Source organism: Euleptes europaea, chromosome 20, assembly GCF_029931775.1.
Source record: "Euleptes europaea isolate rEulEur1 chromosome 20, rEulEur1.hap1, whole genome shotgun sequence".
Taxonomy (NCBI): Eukaryota; Metazoa; Chordata; class Lepidosauria; order Squamata; family Sphaerodactylidae; genus Euleptes; species Euleptes europaea.
The window spans coordinates 8,863,679-8,884,010 of NC_079331.1; the positions used below are offsets into that span (position 1 = coordinate 8,863,679).

Genomic DNA, 20,332 nt, shown 5'->3' on the forward strand with positions numbered 1-20,332 from the left:
TTCCATCTTTGGGAATTGATCGTCACATAGTATATTGAGTTACCATAAGACTGTTTCCTGGAATGTTTCTTGTATGTTATTTTTCTAGCCATTGATACAGTTGTGTTAACGTTGTCTTTTTGGTGTTTGTTTTTTGCACATGTTTTTGTAAACAAAGTATTGTATTCTTCATATATGAGCTTGTGCTGTTTTCTTTGAGTTAAGTATCAACTTATACAGCGCTAATTCCTATTTGTTGTTGTTTCTGTAACTTGAGCAAAAGGCAATTCAGACAGAACAGACCATTTCTCATTCTTAACAGGGACTCAGAAGATCGATTCCTGAATGGTGGGCCGGCAAACTACACGGGACGCAGTTTAGGAGCCATGTCGGTACCATTCCGGAAAGAGTTAGAGAAATACAAGAACATTAACGAAGACGAAATTCTCAGCAAACTCTCAGAGGATGAGCTAAAACAGCTGGAAAATGTTCTTGATGACCTGGATCCAGAGGTGTGTATTAAACAGTTGCAGAATCACATACCAGAATCTTCATAAAGCTCAAAGGGACACATTCAGAGTATCACGGTGGTGTATATTTAGCAGCCATGAAGGAGCTAGAAAAGATTTTGAAGTGTAAGGATGTGTCACTGGCCACCAAGACTAGATTAATTCATGTCATTGTATTTCCTATTACTATGTATGGGTGTGAATGTTGGACAGTGAAGAAAGCTGATAGGAAGAAAATATATTCTTTTGAAATGTGGTGTTGGAGGAGAGAGTTACGGATACCCTGGACTGCCAGAAAAACAAATCAGTGGGTTATAGATCAAATCAAGCCTGAACTGACCCTAGAAGCTAAAATGACTAAACTGAGGCTGTTGTACTTTGGACATATTATGAGAAGACAAGAGTCACTGGAAAAGATAATAATGCTAGGAAAAGTTGAGGGCAGCAGGAAAAGAGGAAGACCCAACAAGAGATTGGCTGACTCAATAAAGGAAGCCACGGCCCTCAATTTGCAAGATCTGAGCAAGGCTGTCAAAGATAGGACATTTTGGAGGACTTTCATTCATAGGGTCGCCATGAGTCAGAAGCGACTTGACGGCACCTAACACACACACACACACACACACACACACACACACACACACACACACACACACACACATTTAGCATAAAAAAGAAAACCAACTGTCCTGAAATAACCCAGATTTTGTGCCTGGGAAAGCTGGATTTTGAAATTGCAAGAAGTTGGACAAATATGCATACATTTGCTTACTTGGCATCATTTTTCTGCTTGCTACAGAGTGGGGGAAGAAGCTGCACAGATCCCTTAAGCAATCCTCAGATCACAGGGAAGTCTTAGGAAGACATGAAGCTGCCTGATACTGAAACAGATCCATTTGGGCCAGTATTGTGGCTTCCCATCTCTCAGACAAGAGCCTTTCCCAGCTCTGTGACCTGAGAACTTTTTAACAAAAAATGTCAAGGACTGAAACCAGGACTTTATGTGCTCCACCAGTGAGCTATGAACACCTTCCCCGTATTTATGTATTGATTTGTTTGGAACATTTTTGTGCCGCCTCTCCAGGAACCTGCCTGAGGCGTCTTACAAAACAAAAATAATAAAAACAAAACTTTAAATGATATCAATTAAAATCCAGCATTAAAAAAACAACAACAGCATAAAATCATAAAAAACAGGCCACAGACAGCTTAAAATAACAGTTTCCAGACTAAAATAGTGTTTAAAAACCAGCCTCTCAATCAAGAGCCTGGGTCGACAGAAACGTTTCGGCCTGGCACCTAAAAGAAAACAATGTAGGCGCCAAGCAAGCCTCAAAGGGAAGGGCGTTCCACAAATGCGGTGCCACTACTAAAAGCCCCTGCCTCTACTTGCCACCGACCTCACCTCTGAAGGGGAGGGCAGAGAGCAGGGCTTCTGAGACATCTTCCATGTGGGTTGCCGGGGCAGCTGTGGACTGAGATGAGGCTCCGGGGAGCAGATGCAAGATGGTCCATTTACCCCTGAATCTTGGATGTCTCACAAGGGGCCAAGTGACCTTGGAGAAGACATGTGGCATAGCCATTAGTAATAGTCGTTTGCATAGCTAAGCCGCAGCTGGGATTCTGCCTGCTTCCTTCAGTGAATGCTTCGATGCGGGGGCGGAGCAAATACAAACGGTCGCGTTAAAGGGGCTCTTAAGAAATGTGAAGCAGGTATGCAACAGCTTCCCAGTGATGTCTGGAATGTCGGTTCAGCATGAAGAAATAAAAAAAAATGTGCGGGGCACTTCAAATTACCAAGCATAAATGGCCAAGAAGAATTTGGGCAGCATTTAACCTCTTACCCTCCAAGACTGAGACCCATGGGGTGATCTGAGTAGGAGACTAATGGGCATGACCACTGTGAACTTTGGTAGCCAGTAAGGGTAAGTCACTATATTAGTCCCATGTCGACAGTGCCATGTGCTCTGGCCCTTATTCCTTGTCAGACATGTGTGGGGTCTGGGCATGAAATTGTGTGTAAAGCGTCATCAAGTCGCAGCCTACTTATGGCGACCCCTTTTGGGGGTTTTCATGTGGAAATGGCTTATTTGGTGACTATTTCTGTCTCTTGCATCTGCTTTGGTAGAATGCGCTTCTGCCCGCAGGCTTCCGACAGAAAGACCAGACCGATAAATCTGCCACTGGACCCTTTGACAGAGAACGACTCTTATCCTACTTGGAGAAACAAGCGCTGGAGCACCAAGACAGGGAAGACTTTGTACCTTTTACTGGAGAAAAGAAAGGTAACCGTTCCTCTACAAGCATGTTGAAACGATGGGGCGTATAAGCAAAGCAATTTATGCTAGCTGCCTGCCTGCTGAAGAACGATCAAATGCCAAATTACAGTGCTTTATATACAACTTGTGAAAGCAAACCCAGATAAATTGCTAGTTTTGCCTGTGGTCTGCCCGCTAGCTCAGAAGCCAACTATGCCAAAGTTTTGTAGATTTTTTTGTCCTAGCTTTCCCTGCAAGCTCCTACTGCCACGTTTCTCAAGATTAGGCCTGAATCCCTTGAGACCCCACTGAGAATAACACTGCCCACCAGCCTCGTAGCCTGGCTCATTAAATCTTCCAAGCTGTCTCCCTGGAATTTAAAAAACTGTAGGGGTCATTTACCTTGCAGGGCACAAAACAGGAGTAAAAAGACTTGGTTGCACAGGCACGGCCAAGACCCTTGGGAGGAAAAAAAATGCCGCTCTCAGGATGTGTTTGTTAATCTCTTAATCCCAGCCACCACCACCATCACCCAACATATGAGCATGTGCGCATATATGTGCTAGTAAATTAAGTAAATTAAGCTGCAGTACTGCAGTCAAAAGCTCTGCTCACAACCTGAGTTCGATCCCAATGGAAATTGGGTTTCAGGTAGCCAGCTCAAGGTTGACTCAGCCTTCCATCCTTCCGAGGTCGGTGAAATGAGTACCCAGCTTGCTGGGGGTAAAGGGAAGATGACTGGGGAAGGCACTGGCAAACCACCCCGCAAACAAAGTCTGCCTTGGAAACGTCGGGATGTGACGTCACCCCATGAGTCAGGAATGACCCGGTGCTTGCACAGGGGATCTTTACCTTTTCTTTTTAAATTAAGTTTGCATTCTGCGAGCATGGATGTATGTTCTTTGCCCCCTTTGGCAAGAGGCTACAGGGCTCCCACAGCTCAGCCTTCCTTCATATGCAAGGGTCAGCTTCCTGTTTACTGACTTCTATTAGTAGGTGATCTTCATTCCCCAAGTTTTGACAGTCAGGTGTCCAAAAGGTCTCATTTTGTGACTTCTCTAGTAATCAGTGTTTGCCAAATTTCATCTTTCTGAATAGTCTGGAGACACTTAAACCACTGTGGGGTTTGTTGTTTGTTTTTGCCTCACTCTCTCCATTTCCCCACATTTTGCTTGCGTTTTCAGATACCTGTTTTATCTCGAATTTGAAAACGTGGGCAAAATGCGGGGAAAGGCAGGGGGAGAGCAAGGCGACCTCTAATGGTCGGAAACAGCAGTGCATAATCAAAACGAAGACCCGAAGGCGTCAGAGGGGTGACCATGAGGGAAACAGCCATGCATAAAAGGCCAATGTTTCCCCTTTAGCTGGTTTTCCTTGGCTTTGCTGCCCAATCTCCCTGCCTCTCTTGTACGTTTTCCCTTTTTAGATTATAAACCTGAATGTGACTTGATTGTTGTCTTTGCAATATCCGTTGTACAGAGCCTAATAACCTTAGATGCTTGGTTAGATACCAACTCACATTTCAGTGGAAGTTAAGAGATTTTTACGGGAGGAAAGGTATGCTCCTGGAAACACTGAAGATTAATTTTTGTTTTAAAACAGTATATTTAAGAACATTAATTAATTATTGGAGCGGTGGAATCTGATCTGGAGAACTGGGTTTGATTCCCCACTCCTCCCCATGAGCGTCGAAGGCTAATCTGGTGAACTGGATTTGTTACCCCACTCCTACCCACAAAGGCATCTGGGTGACCTTGGACTAGTCACAGCTCTCTTTGAGCTCTCTCAGCCCCACCTACCTCATACGTTGTCTGTTATTGGGAGGAGAAGGGAAGGTGATTGTAAGCCGGTTTGAGTCTCCCTTAAGTAGTAGAGAAAGTGGGCATATAAAAACCAACTCTTCTTCTTCTATTTATTATTTCAATTTAATACCCCGCTCTCCCCAGCCCAGACCGTTTGTTTGTGAGTGCGCACCTGGGTGCTTAATGCCAATTGTTTGTGTGTGCGCACCTGGGTGCTTAATGCATCACAATAACCACAACAATGGTACTAACCCAGGACAAACAGGCCTCTCTCTCCCTCCTCCGTTGGCCTTTGGCATGCATTCCTAGTACATAGGCCCAATTTAATCGTATATAACAATAGCCACTCTGTACTGAATCAGTGAACCGGCCCAGCTACATATGTATTTCTGAGGCATCTCATCTGAACTGCAGCCCCCATCCCCAGATGGTACCCCTGTTAATAACTATTATTATATTCTATCACCCTTCTCACAACTCTCCCTTTTGTATGCTTCCCACTTTGGGCCCTGGGCAAAGGTTGCTGTCCTCTAGAGATGACCGGCTGAACCTGTAAATCTTGTTGTCAGCCTTCCTGATATGGTCGGTCTCGGCTTGTTCCCCATTTCCAGCTTGAGCCACGTATCCAAGGGCAGGCCCTCTGCAACTAGATCCCAATGAACCTCGCCTTACTGAGATGACCCCCTCCCCTTCATAGAAACGAGCCCTGTGGGAAACCTCTGGGCTGTTACGAGGTGAGCCTTCTGATTCAAAGCTGGCAACCTGTTCTAGTTGTTGCGTAAGGGTCAGGCGCGAGTGTTGGCTGGCTGCACATCCGAGATGCGGTGGTTCTAACCCCGGCCTTTACTTTGGCAGGCGCTGCCGAGTAAATAGCTGTGGGATGATTATTTGGAAAGCTTAACAGCTCGTTCTCATTGGAACCAATTGGATGCCATTTACACTGGGCAAAGGGCTACTAAGAAGCACAGATGGGCTTTTCCTGTAAGTGGGAACCAAGCCGTAAGTTTCAGGGCGAGTGCTCTGATGGCAAGCAGTCACCCACCAGGCAGGCCAGCCAGGACACAGGAAAAGGGGGGCAGCTCAGTCTGTGTCTGAAGGAAGGTTGCACAGACTTTTTTTGGGGGGCAGGCGGAACTCGATTGGAAGATTCCATCCTACGGCCTGCGCTCAGCCTTGTTTGCTCAAACGTAAGCCCTGCTGATCCCAAGAGGACTTTGTTCCAAGTAAATATGCACCCTTCCCTTATTTAGCAGTAGCCTCTGCACATAGGGTTGCCAGGTCCCTCTTTGCCACCAGCGGGAGGTTTTAGGGGCAGAGGCTGATGAGGGCAGGGTTTGGGGAGGGGCTTCAATGCCATAGAGATCAATTGCCAAAGCAGCCATTTTCTCCAGGTGAACTGATCTCTGTCGGATGGAGATCAGTTGTAATAGCAGATCTCCAGCTTGTACCTGGAGGTTGGCTACCCAATCTGCACATTATATCCATGGTCACTGATGGTCAGGATCCCACATCCTTTGCCTCTGACCTCTACCTCTTCATCTCATCTTCTGCAGAATCACCAGGTGTGATCCTCGCTCTCCACCAAGACATTCCAACCGTGTATATGTACAGGGCTGGTTGGTACCCAAGGTTGGGTGAAAAGAAAATATATATAAGTCTATGTATAAATACTGAAAGTATAATTTATTAGAAGCGCTATGTAAAATTTAAAATTATTTAAAAGCATTAAAATAGCACAATGGCATATCCTGAGGTTGATAACTGTAACCACATACCAAACACGTTTCGGCCTATGGGACCTTCATCAGTGGTTAATTAAAACCCTTTCTTAAGCCTGCACACATTTACAGAAATATATTAATGAATACAAATACAAACAGTTCAAACCCAACCAGGCATGTGTATATGTTGTAAATTCTATTCCCAATTACTCAAACATCTGGTATAACAGGTTCTTGTTGTAATACTGGTTAGTATAAGTCTCTCATATACTATGTGTGCAGGTATCAACCTAGGCGGAAACGCATTTGGTATGTGGTTACAGTTATCGACCTCAGGATATGCCATTGTGCTATTTTAATGCTTTTAAATAATTTAAAATTTTACATAGTGCTTCTAATAAATTATACTTTCAGTATTTATACATAGACTTATATATATTTTCTTTTCACCCAACCTTGGGTACCCAGCTTTTGTTTTTAGGTTGGGCTTTATTCCCCTCCTTTTTTTCTTCCACTATGTACAGGGCTGATGCCAGTCATTTTTGCGCCCTAGTCAAGGCTAACTACTTGTGCCCTCCCCCCAAATTGCTAACCAATTTTCAAAAACAGATGTCCGGTAGAAAAAATAAGAGCACAACACTTTTTATAAGACATTATAATTAATTATATTCCATAGCACTGTTGTGGTACTTACCTTAAAATAAAAAATAAATAAATTTTCAGTCGCCTTCCCCCCCCCCCCGAAACTAATCGGTTTAAAATTGTGCCCTTCGGGCCAGTTCTGCGCCCCCTCTGAGGTCTGTGCCCTAGGTACCCTAGTTCACCTAATGGTAGCACCGACCCTGGATCTGTTGTCTGCAGACAGCTTCTATAAGTGTTTCAAGCGGCGCTTGCACACTTTCCTGCACAATTAAAAGCCAAAGATGTGTGTGGGAAAGGATATGAGCTCCCCACGCACCCCACTCCACCCAGACAGAGTTGACTGTTTATTAGCAGGCTTGAGCTGCATCAACAGTTAGCTGAGGAAAGGGGAGGGAGAATCCTTCTGGGTTGCGTGAAGTACGGAGGTCTGACCCTTTGCAGGTGGGATAAATGTGTTTGCTCTCACAGCAAGCCGTGCTGCACCAAATCTTACATTGGAATCAAGCCGGAGTTTGGTGTAGCTCATCATGGGGGCAAGTGGAAAAAACATCAGATACTTGACATTCAATCCCAGTCCCTCCAGTTCTTCCTGGAAAAGTCTGCAGTTAGTTATTTTTCTCCTAACCCCATTCATTTGCCTTTTGCCTGAAATGGATTACTTCACTAGGGAATTTTTGAATAAAAGAACCACGGGACGTCAACCAGCTGGCCGAAAGACGAAAAATGCTAGAATGCTGGACTAAAACTGAGAAGTCTTAGGTTCAAACTTCCACTGTGCTGTAAAACTTACTGGGTGAACTTGGATCAGTTATTCCTTCAGCCTAACCCGGGGTTCACAATGTGGCACCATGGCGCCCGCTGAAACCTCTCCTGGTGCCCCCCGAGTGTTTTTAGAGAGTGGGAGGGGCCTCATGGAATCGGAAGGGACCACCAAGGTCATCTAGGAGCTATAAGTGATAAAGAAACAATTGTCAGAGAGGCATCTGGTAAAGGTGACAAAATGTTATCTCCAAGCAGTATAACAAAGTAATTTTAGAGCGATGTCTGCAATATCGAGCCATACTCCAAGCGTTTCATTTTTTTTATGTCACAAGCTGCCAGACAGTTGCAAGTATTTGAGACCGGGCCAATCCACCTGCATATGAAGGTCACCGCAACGCTAGAACAATGGGTTTAGTTAATGCCTGATTCTGACCCATTGAGATCTTGGGTCTTTGCATCTTGCGTAAGGAAAAAAACCCATGTGGGTTTAGTTCACACACTAAACATTTGCAGATGGCGTTGCAAAATCAGGACTCCTCTGGATCATAGCAATCAGCAGGCAATTGCGTGGGAACAGTTCTTGAGTACTTGTGTGGTTTTTTACAGGCTTCTGTAGAGTGGGAAAGTTCCTGTGGAGGGATGCTTCTTGAACAGCTGCCAGGTCCTTGGAAAGCATCCCTCCCCGAAGTGGAAATCGAATAGCACGCAATGTTGTCCTAGCTCTGCCATCATCAGAATCAAGGGGGGTGGCATCAGAGGGAGAAGTTAGGCCAAGCCTGAATATCTCTAAAAATCCTCATCATAAAAACCAGATGTTAAGTATTTGGCGTAAAGGCAAGAATAAATTACATCAATCTGCCACTGAAGGGCTTTCGATAGGAGTTTTCTTTAAAAGACTGAATGTGTGGGGTGTCTTTTTAAGTGGGGATTTATGGGCTTGATGTTTGGAATACAGTTCTGTGTGATTTATATATGTTACAATAGCTGTCTAAAATTTGAGGATCGATGATCGAGATAAATTGTGTCACTGTCTGGAAACTCAGCATTCACTGGTGAATGTAGACAATCAAGTAAATGTGGTAATTAGCATTTTCTGACGCATGTAAAATAGTGGTAAAATAGGTATTCTTTTTTTTTTTTTGGACAGTCACAAAATTAACATGGGGCTGCTAGCATTCACTTGGGAATGATTACGTTCATCAAATTTTGGACGTTCACATTACACATTTACGACTTCTTCCCCTGAATAGATTGTTAGGTAGCGCTGTCCAAGTATCGCTGATGTTGTTAGAGTCTGCGCCATTGCCGCCATGTTTAATCTGCTTTACTTATTATTTATTTTTAGGGAAAGTATTTGTCCCCAAAGAAAGGCCCATCGAAACCCGCACAGAGGAGAAGGTGACTCTGGACCCAGAATTAGAAGAAGCCCTGGCTAGTGCCTCTGACACTGAGCTATACGATCTGGCAGGTTTGTTGCTATCCTTAAACTATGGCCATTTATGCAGGGTCAATTTTGATGCTCACTCAAAGCTCCTTTTTTAAATCCGACCTTTAAAATGACTATTCACGGTCCCGATGCGAGAGGAGAAAGTCAAACAAATTCCACCCCCCACTCGCCTGTTCCTTCGTTTGCATAGCCATTAGCTATTCTCGTTTGCATGGTTAAGCTAAGGCTGTGATTCTTCATGCTTCCTTCATTGAATGCTTCAAGGCGGGGGCAAAGCAAATACAAAAGGTTGCATTAAAGGGGCTCTTAAGAATGATGTTTGGAATGAGGTGAAGAATTTTTTTTTTTAAATATGCGGGGCACTTCAGCCTGGAACGCGCTGCTAATTACCAAGCATAAGCAGCCTATAATTTCTGCCCATTGTGTTATTTCCATTTAGCAGCAGGTGCAGCTGTCTCAAGATGGGTTTCATCTCTTTGGTTTATTTGGCACTATAACCCACAGGGCAGGGCCCATCTCCCACTGTCAGGGCACCCCAGTTGCCATCCGAGCACGCTGTTCAAGTTTGTTTGGCAAGGAAGAATTGCTTCAACTGTCCTCAGTCTTTGACTTCTGATGTGCCTCTCATGTGTTTGCTTGAGCAGGTGTGTAGGAGAGAGAGAGAATTTGTAAAGAGTATCTTTCTTTTGAACTTATTAGATTTCGCTCTAAACTCTTGTTGGTGTTTTTTTGGGGGGCTTACAGCTGTTCTTGGCGTGCACAACCTGGTCAACAACCCCAAGTTTGATGAGGGAACCACCAGTAAAGATGGTAAAGAAATTGTGAAAAGTAAGTGGGTGCAGTTCCTCAGTATCTTTTATCTATACCCAGTCCAAGTCATACAAGAGGGTACACGGGACAGCAGAAATGTGCAATGACAGAAGCCCACATTTGAGGAGGAGGAGGTGACTCTTTTTATATGCTGACTTTCTCTACCACTTAAGGGAGAATCTAACCGGCTTACAATCACCTTCCCTTCCCCTCCCCAAAACAGACACCCTGTGAGGTAGGTGGGGCTGAGAGAGCTAGCCCAAGGTCACCCAGCTGACTTTGTATATAGGAGAGAGGAAACAAATCCAGTTCACCAGATTAGCCTTTGCCACTCATATGGAGGAGTGGGGAATCAAACCCACTGCTCCAAACCACTCTTAACCACTACACCACACTGGCACTACACCACTTTCCTCACTTGTGTGACCATGGGCTAGTCACACTCTCTCAGCCGCACCTACCTCAAAGGGTGTCTGTTGTGGGGAGGGGGAAGGGAAGGTGATTGTAAGCCTGTTTGATTCTTCCTTAAGTGGGAGAGAAAGTCAGCATATAAAAACCAACTCTTCTTCTTCTACATGTCAATCCCACTGAAATCCGTGGACAAATTAATCACAATGACTGTTAAGTTCCATTCATAGCAAAAGCCTAACTTTTATTTATTTTTTTTGTATCTGGAGCCTTCTGTGAGTACGGCTTGTGAAAGACTGATTGCCAGGCAGTTGCTGTCAGGGAGGCTTTGCCTCTCCCCATACCTCTAATGAAGATGCCCAAGGGAGGGAGAGGAAGGAGTGGGAGAAAACCTGCAGTCTTGCTTCTTCCATCTCAGTCGAGGCTGATCTTTTGCCTTCCCAGCTGGCCACAGCCACCGGATGCTTACGCTGATTCACGTGTCTCTGTGATTATTTTTGCAAACAAGGCCAACATTTCAGCTTGGTGGGTTGGCTAAACTAAGCTGCTGTCAGGAATGCAGCAACCAGGAATTTGCTCTGTCAGGCCATTTTGTTCCAAAAACAATACCTTTCCCTAGCCTGTATTTTTTTTTATTATTAGAAGGGGTGGGAGGGAGTATTTAGTTCAGGAGTTTCAGCGATTCAAGAATTATGATTAAAAACATAGTAGGTCATGTAGGGTCACACAGCGGTACAAAAGAGTGGCTGCTAATTTCCTATAAAACAACAAAGAAGCTATAAAGGCACAAAAAAGTTAATGGAGTGGGATTTCACGTGTTTAAAATGGCTCTTCAGTTTGCTGATATACAGGGTTGCCAGCTCTGGGTTGAGAAATACCTGGAGATTTTTGGGGCGGAGCCTGAGGAGGGCGGGGTTTGGGGAGGGGAGGGACTTCAATGCCGTAGAGTCCAACTGCCAAAGCCGCCATTGTCTCCAGGGAAACAGATCTCTATCGGCTGGAGATCAGTTGTAATAGCGGGAGATCTCCAGCTACCACCTGGAGGTTCAATACAGGAATATAGCTGTAAGTAATGCCAATTATATTGGCTATGTTTTTACAGTATTACCACATACTGTAAAAACATAGCCAATATAATTGGCATTACTTACAGCTATATTCCTGTATTGAATTTCTCATCTGTTTATATTTGTACAGAGGTGTCTGTTTTTTCCACCACCTGGAGGTTGGCAACCCTACTGGAGCCTACCAGCACCGTGTAGTCCTGGGCTACAAATCCCTGTCTGAATGGGATGCTAATTGCATGCACCTCTGGATGGTTTCTTGTACATCTTCGGCATCATTTTTAAACCAGGCCTTAGATTCTCTCTAGTGGTGTCTGTAGCAGCAGTTCTACCTGCCTTTCAGATTTTTTGAGTCAACAAAACTGCTGACTCAGTCACCAGAAGAATGATGGTATGGACTCTCTCACATATAGGAAGGGCTCAATGAGAAGAGCGAGGCACAAGGGGAGGATTTTGTGGACGGCTGGCAACCCTCCTGTTTGTGCTGGGCGTCGCCAGTTGCTGAATGCTAACAGATAGCCTTGTTCTTAGACAACTTGGGTGTTCTACGCCTGCTTGTTATTCATCCCATTAGTCTAATGTTGAAACATCGTAATTGCAAATTAGCATTGTGAGCCATGATTTATAGATCTGTCCCGGAATAGCCAGCGCTCATCTACAGCTCCTTGCTGCCTGCTCTGAGAATTGTATGTCTCTCAAGTAAGGCTACTCTGTGAAGATTTAATAAATCATGGGCTGGCAGAGGAGCAGCCTTTGTGGTTTTATTGCATAGAATGTACAGATGTTTCAATTTCACAAACGCTAATTGAATTTGCAGATGGGCTGCTAATGTAAGAAATGGATAGTGAAGGCAGGTCCCCCCCTGTATTTAGTGAGTATCTGTTCCTTACTTCAAAACAGCCGAACTCTAGCAAGCAAAAGGAGCAGCCCTTATTCCCGTGATAGGATGAAACCATTCATGGGTTTTCATAACAAGCCTGAGCTTAACCAGAGCTGCGTTAACTATCTTGTAATGCTGTAAGGTATTTAGTGCGATGGTGATGATGAAGCCTCTGGCAGCGATTGGCTGAATTGCCCTAATATCACAGAGGTGCTGGAAATGTCCCTGGCTGTCATTGGCTGGGGATGGAATGGGCCTTGAGAAGGCAACCAATTTGGGGCCTAACTATAAGTTACATGCTTCCAGTGTCCTTGCAATCAAATACATATTGCAAGTTCCAAGCTGGAAAATTACTCACAGATACATCTCAGAAGACAAGAGTCACTGGAAAAGACAATAACGCTAGGAAAAGTTGGAAAGTTGCAAAAGAGGAAGACCCAACATGAGATGGATTGACTCAATGAAGGAAGCCACGACCCTCAGTTTGCAAGATCTGAGCAAGGCTGCTTAGAGGACATTGATTCATAGGGTCGCCATGAGTTGGAAGTGACTTGACGGCCCTTAACACACACACACACACACACGGGCATGACCTGGACTGGTACCATGGAGTGCAAGGAAGAGGGGGGCGCTTAAACCCTCCTGCACAGTTTTCATGACCTGCAACAGCCTTGGGGGGGGGGGGGCTCTTTGCCCCTTTGGGGCAACCAAGTTGTACGCTATCAGTGCATGGAGAGCCCCAAACAATAACCAGATTGGGAGTACTGGTTTTTAATGTATATCTAACATGTCTTGAAGTAGACATCAGGGAAAATGAAAAGCAAATCATATCTATTTCTGATAATGCATTGATGGGGTTCTGATTCAGAACTGGTTTATGTTTTTCAGATGTGGTCAAAGGTGAAAAGGTCAAGCCAGTTTTTGAAGAACCTCCTAATCCAACCAATGTAGAAGCAACTTTGCAAAGGATTAAGGCAAATGATCCTACGCTCCTGGAAGTGAATCTGAACAATATAAAGGTACTGAAATGCACACCACTGCATTTAATTTGTTTTCTGAAGTATTTCTTCACTCACACTGGAAGGGTAGAGCAGAACCATGAGAACTGATTCTAATATTCAACAGGATGGATGCACTCATAGGTGCTGCATGGTTGAATTACCCCGCCCCCAATTAAAATCTTTGTTAAGTGGGTAAAGTCAGCAAGAAAGCAAGACACGAGGCGCCAAGCTGAAATTTCAGAGAACCTTTGGAGCTACTGGAACAGCTACAAGATCAGCCATGCCCATCAGGCCAAGAAAGTCAACTCCTATGAATAACAAGTTGAAATATTTTGTAGTTTGTACGGCAAGCACAAACCACCAGTTTAGATGTTTGCCAATTTAGATGTAAAAAATAAATAATGGCTTGCTGCAGGAAGGAGGGAGTTGAACCAGCTGGTGGAGGGAGACAGGCGGAGAAAAGAATACAGGCATATGAGTAGGGTTACCAACTCCAGGTTGGGAAATTACTGGAAGATTTGAGGGTGGGGACCTCAGCAGAGATGTAATTCCATAGAGTCTAGTCCACAAATTAGCCATTTTCTGGAGATCGATTTTAATTCTGGGAGCTGTCCAGGCCCCAGTTGGAGGCTTGATTATGTAATGCTGAACCGTGGTCTGGCTTTACCTAGGAACTGCTCTCCCTGACACAAACACTTCATTTATTTAGTTAAATTAAAATCCAATGTCTATTTAATGTTATTAATTGCTGCAATTTTTTTCTCCCCATAATTCAGAACATCCCAATTCCAACACTGAAAGAGCTTGCAAAAACTTTGGAAACCAACTCACATGTGAGGAAATTCAGCCTGGCAGCTACACGGAGCAACGATCCTGTTGCCATCGTAAGCTGAACAAAGCATTTCTTAACAAATCTTGGGTAAAACAAGCTGTAGAGTTGCAAATGCTGAAAAATGTCCGAGGGAATACAAGTTTGTCAATAGCTTTAGGGCTGTACCATTTTTGAGATTTTTGTCTATAAAATATCTCTTCAGCAAATGTCTTTCCTCTGTACTATTTGAGGAATGTGCTCTTTATCCAGCATTGTCATTATTTTTCTGGCTGGACCCCTTTGAGTTTAACCGGTACTGGGCAACCAGAAATTCAACAGATGCAGGAAAACTTCACTTGTTCAATTACTGTTTACCACGTTGTTGTTAAAGGCACCAGCGTTCACAGGAAAAAAGAAGAAGAAGGCAACCTATCCATCCAACATATTAAATGAAATCCATAAATAGAAACTACAATATTTTTTTGCTCAGATTATGGGATCCTACTTCAGGGTCCTGGTATTTTTGATTCATCAAATGTGTTTTGTATATGTGGACAATAGTAAGATCACAAAGGTCAGAACAGAACCAATGGGTTGAAATTAAATCAAAAGAGTTTCCGTCTAGACATTAGGAAGAATTTTCTAACAGTTAGAGCGGTTCCTCAGTGGAACAGGCTTCCTCGGGAGGTGGTAAGCTCTCCTTCCCCAGAGGTTTTTAAGAAGAGGTTAGATGGCCATCTGTCAGCAATGCTGATTCTGTGACCTTAGGCAGATGATGAGAGGGAGGGCATCTTGGCCACCTTCTGGTCACTAGGGGTGTGGAGAGGGGAGGTAGTTGTGAATTTCCTGCATTGTGCAGGGAGTTGGACTTGATGGCCCTGGTGGTCCCTCCCAACTCTATGATTCTATGTACATATATGGCATCCCTTTTCATCCCATCATGCTTTGCTCCTTAGACCTTACACATCAATGATAACATTCTGCTCTGCGGCCTATATTGGCCACGCTTTCATTTATCAAACGCTCCTCTAGTTGGGAATAATCTTGAGATCCTAACTCACGCATCTATTCTTATGCCTTCAGGCTTTCGCTGATACATTAAAAGTGAACAAGACATTGAAAAGTCTAAATATAGAATCCAATTTCATCACCGGGACCGGCATCCTTGCCCTGATTGATGCCTTAAAAGTGAACCGGACACTGACAGAGATCAAAATTGACAATCAGGTAAAGAACGGACTGGAAGCTGGCGTTGGCTATAGAAAATATATGGCGTGGCAACATAAAAATCAACCGCAGGAAGGGGTTCAAGGTGTGGTTATGAGATATTTCTGAAGTAAGACAGGTGTGAGTGGTAGGATTTGGTTTTTTATTTCCTTACAACTTCAGAAATATAATAGAGATGCAGTTCTCAATAAAAGCGTGTGGGGAAAACTGTACAAAAAATTAAATATAAAGAACATCAGGATTGTGTTGCTAGGTCAGACAAGAGTTCTCTTGTCCAGCACCTGCCTCTAAGCTGGGCGACCCAGACTACTAAATGATAGAGATCTTCTTTCCATGGTGAATACGTGACACTGCCTTATACCAAGTCAGATCATTGGTCTATCAAGGTCAGTATTGTCTACTGTAACTGGCAGTCTCAGGTCTTTCACGTCACCTGCTAAGGTAAGGTAAAGGTCCCCTGTGCAAGCACCGGGTCATTCCTGACCCATGGGGTGACGTTACATCCCGACATTTACTAGGCAGACTTTGTTTACGGGGTGGTTTGCCAGTGCCTTCCCCAGTCATCTTCCCTTTACCCCCAGCAAGCCGGGTACTCATTTTACCGACCTTGGAAGGATGGAAGGCTGAGTTAACCTTGAGCCCGCTACCTGAAACCGACTTCCGTCGGAATCGAACTGAGGTCGTGAGCAGAGCTTGGACTGCAGTACTGCAGCTTACCACTCTGCGCCACTGGGCTCCTACATCACCTGCTACCTGGTCTTTTAAACGGGAGATGCTGACAGTTGCGTCCAAAGAAGATAGATGCTCTCCTGCTGAGCCGTGACTCCACCCCATGGAACTGTGCCAGACCAAAAGTGTCATCTGGTCCAGCATTCTGCCATGACATTTTACTACTGATGGTTCATTCATAAATGCATATCACTGTCGGGTGATGAGCATGTATGAACGAGCTCCAGTATGGTCAGCTTCCATTCAACTAGGGTGCCCAACTTTTCAAACATCTATCCTTCCAACACTGACTTGCTATAATCTATGTCCATATCCCCAACTAAAATAAAGCCTTAATATGTGTTAGCTGCATTTGTTATGTATTGATTCCCTTGTACCTCTGCCTCTCTGCCCCCTCCTTTTGCCTCCCCCCACTCGGTGCCTAAATTTAGATTGCAGGTTCTTTGGGAGAGATGTTTTTAACTTATTGTTGCTCTGTAAAGCACCATCATTAATAAAAGGACGAGATGCCAGGTGTTGTGCATGCACAGAGTCAACCAGGCCTGCTTCTTTCTTGGTAGTTAACATCTGTTTCACGTTTTAATTCATTTCCCCAGAGGCAGCAGCTTGGCACAGCAGTAGAGATGGAGATTGCTCAGATGCTGGAGGAGAACTCCCAGATCCTCAAATTCGGGTACCAGTTTACAAAGCAAGGTCCGAGAACAAGGGTAGCAGCGGCCATCACTAAAAATAACGACCAAGGTAAGACACTGTATCCATCAGTCCGGCAAGAGTGCTGGAGCACCCCTCACTGAGGACTAGATGAGGTTAATAGGCCAGGTAGAGCTTTAAGCTACAGAGATACATTTTCAGGGCTGTAATTTTGTACAAAATGGGAAAAAACCCACCTCCTGTACCCAGACTTCAAACTAGAGAGACGCTATTAGGACAAAGCGCTCTGCGGTCTCTTTTTTTGGTCACGGCAACATGACATTTGGGTACCCAGGACCTCTAGTAATGATGGGATGGAACCAAAGGCTCCTGCATAGAGCCAGAGGCAAAACAAACACCAAAGTCTGGCAGTAGATGACTGTAGGAATATGGAAATACTTCTCTCCAACTGTTAGGGAGGTTTGCTTCAGGCACCCACATTGAACTCTCGGGAGCCACCATGCATAGCTCAAACATGTTCATTCCTGTCTTTACAGCATAAGGGTTTTCTTTCTGTGCTTGCACAGCATTAGATTATACCCTGCTTGTATCCTCTGTACCTCTGCTTAGCAGTTAGCTTTGCCTCTATGAAAAGGGAGTGGAGATTGGTGGGCCAAGGCTTGAATCTTGCCTCTCATGTCCCACTGCCATAAATACCTGCCGTCAAACACCTCTGTTGCCTTTGGGTTGGGCTGGTAACTGGGAAGCCAGCCCGCTGCTGTCGGATGGCCAGATTTGGCTCAGGAGTCCAAGTTGTTGCGTTCTCCCCTGTAGCTGCCAGCACAGGGGAAGCAAGGGGGAAAAGGTATTTGAATAGAAGAACCCTGCTGCCTCTGACCAGTAGTCCATTTAGTCCAGCATCCTGTCTCACACTTTCGAAATACAGTCAAAAACGTCTCAGTAAAAGAGCGAGGATCTTGTTCTTGGTATTTCAGCCATCTTTTGTTCGTGCTTATTTGGTTTTCCTGACCCCGTGCATGAAGAAGGCAAAGGAGGAGTGTCTAACATTTCATGTGTGTGTGTTAAGTGCCGTCAAGTCGCTTCTGACTCATGGCGACCCTATGAATGAAAGTCCTCCAAAATGTCCTATCTTTGACAGCCTTGCTCAGATCTTGCAAATTGAAGGCTGTGGCTTCCTTTATTGAGCCAATCCATCTCTTGTTGGGTCTTCCTCTTTTCCTGCTGCCCTCAACTTTTCCTAGCATGACTGTCTTTTCCAGTGACTCTTGTCGTCTCATGACGTGACCAAAATACGATAGCCTCAGTTTATTAAACATTCCATAGCAATAAAAAATGCTGGGTCCATTTGTCTAGGTGAAATAATATGAGGCAGAAAAGAAAGACGGACAGGGGGATTCCGACATCTCTCTGCTTTACTTCTGGACTTAGGAAAACTGAATACTTTTAGCACTTCTTGGTTACATGAGGTTTTTTTTTTCCAGAAATGCTTCATGCAGTAGGGTTAATCTGTATCAATAACCCCTGTTTACACAAGCAAGGAATCCTAGAATGTTTGACATTCTCCTTGCTCACAGACTGATTACTCTGGAATCAGCATGTTATACTTTGAACAACCATTTCTTCTTCTGTATCTAATATTCTGAACTAGGACTGCCAAGTTAGGGCCATACACCATCCCTCAGCTCAAACTTTCTCACAGGGCTGCTGGTATTTTAAGGATAAGTATTATATATTATAAGTATTATGCTGGTGTTTTAAGGATGATATATTATAAGTATATAAGTATTATATAAGTATATAATATATAATATAAGTATTATTATAAAGCTGAATAGGAAGAAATGTGGTGTTGGAGGAGAGTGTTACAGATACCGTGGACTGCTGAAAAAACAAATCAGTGGGTTATAGATCAAATCAAGCCTGAACTGACCCTAGAAGCTAACATAACTAAACTGAAGCTGTCGTACTTTGGTCATATTATGAGAAGACGAGAGTAACTGGAAAAGACAATCATGCTAGGAAAAGTTGAAGGCAGCAGGAAAAGAGGAAGACCCAACAAGAGATGGATGGACTCTATAAAGGAAGCCACGACCCTCAATTTGCAAGACCTGAGCAAGGCTGTCAAAGATAGGACATTTTGAAGGACTTTCATTCATAGGGTCGCCATGAGTCAGAAGCGACTTGGTGGCACTTAACACACACACACACACACACACACATTATAACACCAGGTAAACTACCCTAAACCCCTTGGAGGAAGGGAAAGATATAGAGGTAACTGATGGAACACCATTGATGTTTCTGAATGCTGCAGGATTAGAAAAGTGAATCTTGACGCGGACCCAACTATGTTTTGCCCTCTTGCTTTCTAGTTCGCAAGAAACGAGTGGAAGGAGAACGCCACTAGCCTTGCCTCGACATGAATCAGCTGCCCATCAAAGAGAATGGGTCAGTCAGAAATCTCAGAAAAATTCACTACTCTGAAGGGAAGACACTGGAAAGCCTTTAGAAGAAGGCTGCTCAGGCTCCATCACTCTCATTTTCTCTTTTTTAAACAAAACAATCAAGCCCAATTTTCTTTCAAATGTTCATTTAAAAAGACGACAACGACACAGTTCTGATTGACGTACGTCAAGCCAGTACGCACACTGTGCAGGCCAAATGGGCTTGACTGCGGAACTTCTGAAACCACTATGAGCCTTTCTCTGCCCCTTTTCCTCCCTCCTTTTAAAAACAAAACCAAACGAGTTAAAAAGGATGCTAGATATAAAAGGGGGTCCCTTCTTATGCTGAGCCTTACCAAGCAGAATAAGGCCTTTCTTGGGTAAGTCGTTTTGCTAAATTCTACTTGTGAGCAAGCAGCAGCCAGGGCGAAGAAATCTTTGCTGTGCTGCATTCTTGGCTTCTGGTCCGGCAATCTACAATCATGCTCTGAATGCGGGTTGCCCTGATTTTGGTGCTTGAAAAGTGAAAGCCAGGTGTCACCCCCTTCTCCTCCCCTCCCCATTAACCTGGGGCACAATCCACTGGGAAATTCTCACACACATGAAGCTGCCTTAGAACACTGGCCCATCGAGGTCAATATTGCCTCCTCAGACTGGCAATGGGTCTCCAGGGTCTCAGGTAGAGGTCTTTCACCTCACCTACTGCCTGGTCCTTTTAAACTGGAGATGCTGGGGATGTCCCAGCAAGCCCATTTGAAATGAATGAGAGCTGCCCCATGGATTGTGTCAGATGTGTCTGTCTCCTGCTCTTTCACCTTTAACATTTGATATCTCTCCTTGTCCCCACGGTAGGACCAGCATCGTTCTGCACCTCTTTAAAGCACTACTCACCTTACAGGGTAGCACTTTCTGCAGATCACAGAATTATAAAGCTGAAAGGGACCAAAATTTATTTGAACCAACCTCATGCTGCAATGTAGGACCACTCCCTTCACCAACACCGCGATAGATGGACCTACAAAACCATACTACAAAGTGCCATAAACACAAAACAGGCATACCACAGGAGAGTGCTCATTGAGCAAACAGTTGAAAAGAAAGAGGAAAGAGTCAAGCTGCATGTTGTACGGAGGGCCACAACCAGCCCCCCCTCCCTCGGGTCACCTGGAGAAAATTCCTTCCTAACC

At 44.4% G+C, this 20,332-nt stretch overlaps 1 protein-coding gene across 1 annotated transcript; it reads left to right on the forward strand.

Moving 5' to 3' along the window:
- The first annotated feature begins 308 nt into the window (after nt 1–308).
- Nucleotides 309–19,245, forward strand: LOC130491956 (tropomodulin-2). Its single transcript, XM_056865722.1, has 9 exons — nt 309–491; nt 2,617–2,773; nt 9,019–9,141; nt 9,865–9,948; nt 13,171–13,301; nt 14,060–14,167; nt 15,178–15,321; nt 16,647–16,791; nt 19,074–19,245. The coding sequence occupies exons 1-9, from the start codon at nt 366–368 to the stop codon at nt 19,106–19,108; spliced, it is 1,053 nt and encodes a 350-aa protein (XP_056721700.1). The 5' UTR covers nt 309–365; the 3' UTR covers nt 19,109–19,245.
- Nucleotides 19,246–20,332: the final 1,087 nt, after the last annotated feature.

What these genes read in the sequence shown, in the direction of transcription:
- LOC130491956 (XM_056865722.1), top strand. Translation starts at nt 366, where the DNA reads ATGTCGGTACCATTCCGGAAAGAGTTAGAGAAATACAAGAACATTAAC. An exon ending in TTGATGACCTGGATCCAGAG is followed by an intron (nt 492 to 2,616) that starts GTGTGTATTAAA and finishes CTGCTTTGGTAG; the next exon opens with AATGCGCTTCTGCCCGCAGG. An exon ending in CACTAAAAATAACGACCAAG is followed by an intron (nt 16,792 to 19,073) that starts GTAAGACACTGT and finishes CTTGCTTTCTAG; the next exon opens with TTCGCAAGAAACGAGTGGAA.